Source organism: Vombatus ursinus, unplaced genomic scaffold (genome assembly GCF_900497805.2).
Source record: "Vombatus ursinus unplaced genomic scaffold, bare-nosed wombat genome assembly UNPS02014812.1, whole genome shotgun sequence".
In the NCBI taxonomy this organism is placed as follows: Eukaryota; Metazoa; Chordata; class Mammalia; order Diprotodontia; family Vombatidae; genus Vombatus; species Vombatus ursinus.
This window is the reverse complement of record NW_020954590.1, coordinates 37,942,343-37,948,089: the sequence shown is the minus strand read 5'-3', so window position 1 is coordinate 37,948,089 and position 5,747 is coordinate 37,942,343. Positions and strand designations below refer to the sequence as shown.

Below are 5,747 nucleotides of genomic sequence, written 5' to 3'. Positions count from 1 at the left end.
ACACACACACACACACACAGAGTCTTCCCTGATCGAATTTAAGGTCCTGAAGGCAGGGTCTGTTTTATTTCTCTTTGTATCCTTACTGCTTAACATGACGAATAGCGGTGGTAGGTTTTTTAATAAATGTTTCTTGGTTGAATGATAGCTTCCCTTTAATGAGAAGGGTCTTTAACTGGGTTTCTTCTCTGGTTTCAGAATCATGACCATGCCTGCATTGCATGCCGGATCATCTACCGTTCAGATGAGCACCATCCTCCAATATTGCCCCCCAAAGCTGACCTGACCATTGGCCTACATGGGGAGTGGGTGAGCCAGAGGTGTGAAGTACGCCCTGAAGTTCTCTTCCTCACTCGCCACTTCATATTTCATGACAATAATAATACTTGGGAAGGGCATTATTACCACTATTCTGATCCCATCTGCAAGCATCCCACCTTCACTATTTATGCCCAGGGTCGCTACAGCCGTGGTGTACACTCTGCCAGGGTCATGGGAGGCACAGAGTTTGTGTTCAAAGGTAAGACTCCTGTCGTGAATCAGAATTTCTCTAGGGATTGAATGATGACGAGCAAGGCTTGACCATTTCTGCTGTGGACAGGTGTATTACCACAGGAGGGACTGAGGCAAGAAATTAGGGGGGAAATTTTTCCGTTGGCAGAGCCTGTCATACAATGGTTAGCAGATGCCCACTCCTTACAGAGCAGTGACAACTTTGTATATTGTTGCATAATTTCATGAGTTTAGGAATCCTGACTCCTGGTATTTACTTTAACAATATTCAAAACCCTAGCCTAGAATACAAATCACATTGGGAGAGGTAATACATTTATTTAAATTCTCAAAAAAAGTGTAAATGACTAATAGCTGATCTTTTTTAAGAGCAAGTTTCATAGGGAAAATGCAGAAAGGCATCTATTGCCTGAGGTTGTGGGGGAAAGATGTCATAGAATGAATAAATTGTACAGAAAAGGGGCTCTCACCTACTTGGAAGTGTTTTTTTTTTGTTTGTTTGTTTTTGTTTCTGTTTTCATCTTGGTACAGAACATTGTATTAGATCAGGGGTTGTTGACTTGTTTTGTATTGTGCATCTCTTTGGCAATTTGATGAAGTTTATGGATCCCTTCTCAAAATAATGTGGGTTTTAAAAAATTTATATTGGGAGGAAATGATAAATTTCAGTTAGAGGTTAGTGAAAATAAAGATGTGATTTTTTTCCCATCCAAGTTCACAAACCTCCTGGTATCTTGGTATCCATCCACAGGGATCCATGGACCCTAGCTGAAAACTGTATGAAATGCAGGATTGACTTGGAGGGAACACTAATGAAATAGAGGAGGTGATTCGTGTGATGAAGGAGCTTACAATCATTTTTGTTAAGAAGTATGAGACAGTGGGATACGTTTTCAAGAGTAGTCATGGAGTCTCTTCTTAGATGTCTTAAGAAACATGTGGACACATTTCTGAGATGATGGGCACATAGACCTGCCCAAGAGCAAGAAAGGATCTTACATTCATTTCAACTTGTAGAGGGGTTACCTGCTCAGGTATAACATCCTTGACAAATGGTCATCCAGACTATTGGAAGACTTCCTATGTTTGGGGAATTCACAACATCATCAGTGAGGCCATTCAGCTTTTGGATAGTAATATTAGGAAGGTACCCTTTACATCAAGCCAGAGTCTTCCACTCCACAATTTCTGAAATCCATTGTTCCTAGCTTTGCCTTCTGGGGCAAATAGAAAATAATTCTAATCTTTCTCCCACTTGAAGGCTCCTCAAATACTTGAAAGACAGCTATCATGTTCCCTGCTGAGTTTTCTCTTCTCTAGAATAAAGGTCCCCAATTTCTTCAGGAAATCCTCACTCATATTGGCAAGGTTTACAGGCCTTTTATCAGCTCTTCCCTGGATGTGATCCAGCTTAGCAGTTTCTTTCCTAAAATGTGGTACCCCAAACAATACTCTATATGGTCTGACAAGGTCAGGGTACATCAGAACTCTCTCTCCCCCCTTGTTCTAGACCAGAGGTGGGGAACCTGCAGCCTTGAAGTCACACGTATCTCTCTATGTCCTCAAGTGCGGCCCTTTGACTGAATCCACACTTCACAGAACAAATCCCCTTAATAAAAGAATTATCTAAAACACTGCCCTCCTACTAACTTAAGCTAAGATGGCATTAGCTTTTTGCTTACCACATAACAATGCTTTCAGTCCACTAAACTCCCTATAGCTTTCCTATGACTCCCTCATCCCTTCCAGCTTTGAGGTTCTATGTGAAAAATGCTGGGATTTTTCTCTTCTAAATCTTTATCTACATTTTGTCTTACTGCCCACAACTTAATTTCTTTCAGACCCTAGCCTTGTGGGCCTGGATTAATTTCAGGGTATGGAGAAGTGGTTGATGCTAAATCTATTAAAGACCTCAAAACATCCTATTCTATTAAAAAAAATTCCAGTTTCTATCAGTACTCTTTAGTAGGGTATTTTTCGATGTGATAATATTAACTCATGCGATGTGATGATGTAGAAACATTTCATAAGCCATTGCTTTCTAAGGTTATGAAGATCATAATTAACAGGATGCCTGCATTGACAGAACTACCAAGGTCCATGTTATTGGCCAAATGAAGTAAGTTTACCCAGTCACACCTGTAATTCATTTGGTGCCAAATAAGAAGGTTCTGGTCATATAGGGCAGGGGAGGGGATGGAGTCTTTTTTCTTCTTCACTACCCCTTGAAAAAAAAAAAGGAAAATCATTGATATATTGTATTGCTAGTGTCTGCTCTAGAGGGCTTCGCTATCACATGCTTGCTTCTCTGGAAACAATGAACTTTTTCTTCTTATCCTCTTCCTCCATAGTGAATCACATGAAGGTCACCCCCATGGATGCAGCCACAGCCTCTCTCCTAAATGTGTTCAATGGGAATGAATGTGGAGCTGAGGGCTCATGGCAGGTTGGAATTCAGCAGGATGTGACTCACACCAATGGTTGTGTTGCCTTGGGAATTAAACTACCTCACACCGAGTACGAGATCTTCAAAATGGAACAAGATGCACGGGGTCGGTACTTGCTGTACAATGGCCAGAGACCCAGTGATGGATCCAGTCCTGACCGGCCAGAAAAGAGAGCCACATCTTACCAAATGCCCTTAGTTCAGTGCGCATCTTCAGCACCCAGATCAGAAGACTTAACAGAGGAGAATGCAATAGGCCACTATGGGAATGGGGCACCTGAAAGGAATTTCTGTACTGTACTCCTCACTCTGATTGCATGCTTTTGGACTGTTCCACATTGGAATACCTTCAGCTAGATTTCTTTATGCTTTAAAATATATATATTTTTTATTTTCCAAACTAGGATTTCTTGGGATTTGTGGATTTTCTTTCCCAAAGAAAGGATGTTTATTCCCCTGATGCACTCAAATGCCTAAGAATTGTTGTTCTTTTTCTTCTCCCCTCCTCCCTCAAGCCCTACTCCCAGCCCCGGAATCATGAATAGCACTTGTTTGAAGTTTCTGCTTTGAACTTCATCCAGTCTGTTCCCTGGCCTGAGTGACTGCACAACAGTAATTGCACTTTAGGACTGCAGATGGTTTGTGGGCAGTAGATTCTTTGGGGGTTGGGATTTTAAAAAAATATTATATTATTTGGCTGCATTGAACTTTAGTTGAAAAAAAGATCCGGCTACGTTTTTCACTGCCGTTTTCCTCTTGTCACTTCCTTTCCCATCTCTGAAACTGCCTCTCCTTCAAAATCTAACCATTTTCAATAGTCCTATGCAGTATTGGGTTAGTGCTGGGAGGATGGCATCTTTTTACTTCAAGAAAATGCTTTGGTGTAGATATGTATATATTCAAAGACACAAGGATTTATCTAAATGATCTTTTCAATTTTTATACAGAAGAAGAGAGAATTGAAAGCCTTCCTTTCAGAAGTACTGAATGGAAAATATCTGTAATTAAAATTTCAAAGTAATTTAAGCTATTTTTTACACTTTTTTTTTTTTACTTTTAAAGAATATACTTAGTGGAGCATATGTGGCACTGTTCTGTGTTCATGGTTGAGAAGAGACAAAAGGGACCCTAGAGGTCAATTTAATCCAACCCATTACTGTGATTTTGTTATGTTAGGTTTGTTGCTTCTGTGCCCTGTGTAAATAGGTAATTTGCTGGAATCAGTATGTAGAAAGCAATGCCATTATAAATCAGAGGGTAGACAGTAATGTATCTGGTATGTACAAGTCCTGCAAAGTGCCACATGAATGCTGATGATAATATGGTCCTTTTCCTAATATGCCGTTTCCCTTTCTTAAAACTTTCACCTTGGCTTGTATGATATTTTGTTATAGGTAAGCAGAAGTATCTAGATTTTCAATATCTCTCTTACCATCAAAATACATTTTCAGAAGAAATGTTTGCTGGGAAAGGGCCTGGTATTCAGAGAAAATATAAAAATCAGTATCCTGTGGGATTTGTAGCATTCCTTTCATGACATGTATATCTTGGCTTTTGTATTAAGTCTTACTATCATATGGACTTAACTGGGAGTCAGGTAATTAGACTAATCCTCCTAATCAGCAGTTGACTTAGTTATGCAACATGGAATAAGCCAGTGTCTTCTTTCCTCAGTCTAACCTTGTGAAAAATAGAACATAACATTTCTGCCCCTAATTCTGTCCCACTGAGACACTGGAAGGGTATAATATCTGTAATGTGCTCTGGATTAAGGGTCTGTGTAAACATCAAGTATTCTTAAGAATAGAAAGTAATGAAAAAGAACTGAAGCAAATAGACAACTATTGAAGATCTAGATTTAAGTGAAGTCTTGTAGAAGGCAAAAAATCAGTCAGGGTTAAGACCTTATTCTATTTAATATTAAAATTAAATGCCAGTAATATTGTTTGTGATTAAAATTTTTAAGGATCATGTAGGTGTGTACTATTAAATAAAAATGTTTAGATTATATTTATAATTATGGAGATTACCAACATCATTTATTCAGCATAAAAATACTAACCTGATTTGCCAAATTTACTACATAGTGAAAAGAACTGGAAAAGCATTAATACTCCTGTAAAAATTTCTTTTATCTATGGAGTCATCTAATAAGTGGAGTATACATTCTATCATCATAAGCCATAACAAATCATACGAAGCACATAATGTTTACTATCATAGGCTATATCAGCAATTTAACCATGAAAGTGACAGGCTAATAGCTATTGAAATTAGAGACTCTAACCCATAGGTCTGTAAAATTGTTTCCATATTAAATACTTGCAGTTTTTAGAAAAATGTGTGTATATTTATATAATTTATTTTTAAAATTGCAAGTATGTCAAGAGATATATATGCATATATCTATATACACATATATGTGCATGTATCTCTATACAAAAATGGATACATACAAACACATGTCTTGTTAATGAGAACAAAACAGAATTCATGTGAATACAGGTCCTTTAGCACTAATGTAATTTATTAGAAATGATAATCAAGATAACACATTTATATAGTTTGGGTACAATGATGGGTTTCTTAGCTAATTGCAATATATATTTATATATATATAGGTTTGGATTTACTGTGTTTTTTACAAACTTACTTAGATATAAAATCCTATTGGTGTGGGGTCACTTAACCCTTTTTATCTCTTATTTTGTACAAATTCTTGCCCATGTCTTTCTGTAAATTGTGTACAGAGGACACACCTGACACACTGGAGGCTTTCCTCTAGTAC

The 5,747-nt window shown here is 37.8% G+C and overlaps 1 protein-coding gene across 1 annotated transcript in view; it reads left to right on the top strand.

Moving 5' to 3' along the window:
* Positions 1-5,369, top strand: part of LOC114054168 (protein APCDD1) — a 48,568-nt gene extending 43,199 nt beyond the window's left edge. The window contains exons 4-5 of the mRNA XM_027877327.1: positions 199-520; positions 2,865-5,369. Of these exons, the coding sequence (XP_027733128.1) occupies positions 199-520; positions 2,865-3,316 (774 nt within the window). The 3' untranslated portion in view covers positions 3,317-5,369. The remainder of the gene's footprint in view (positions 1-198; positions 521-2,864) is intronic.
* The last annotated feature ends 378 nt before the right edge of the window (positions 5,370-5,747 follow it).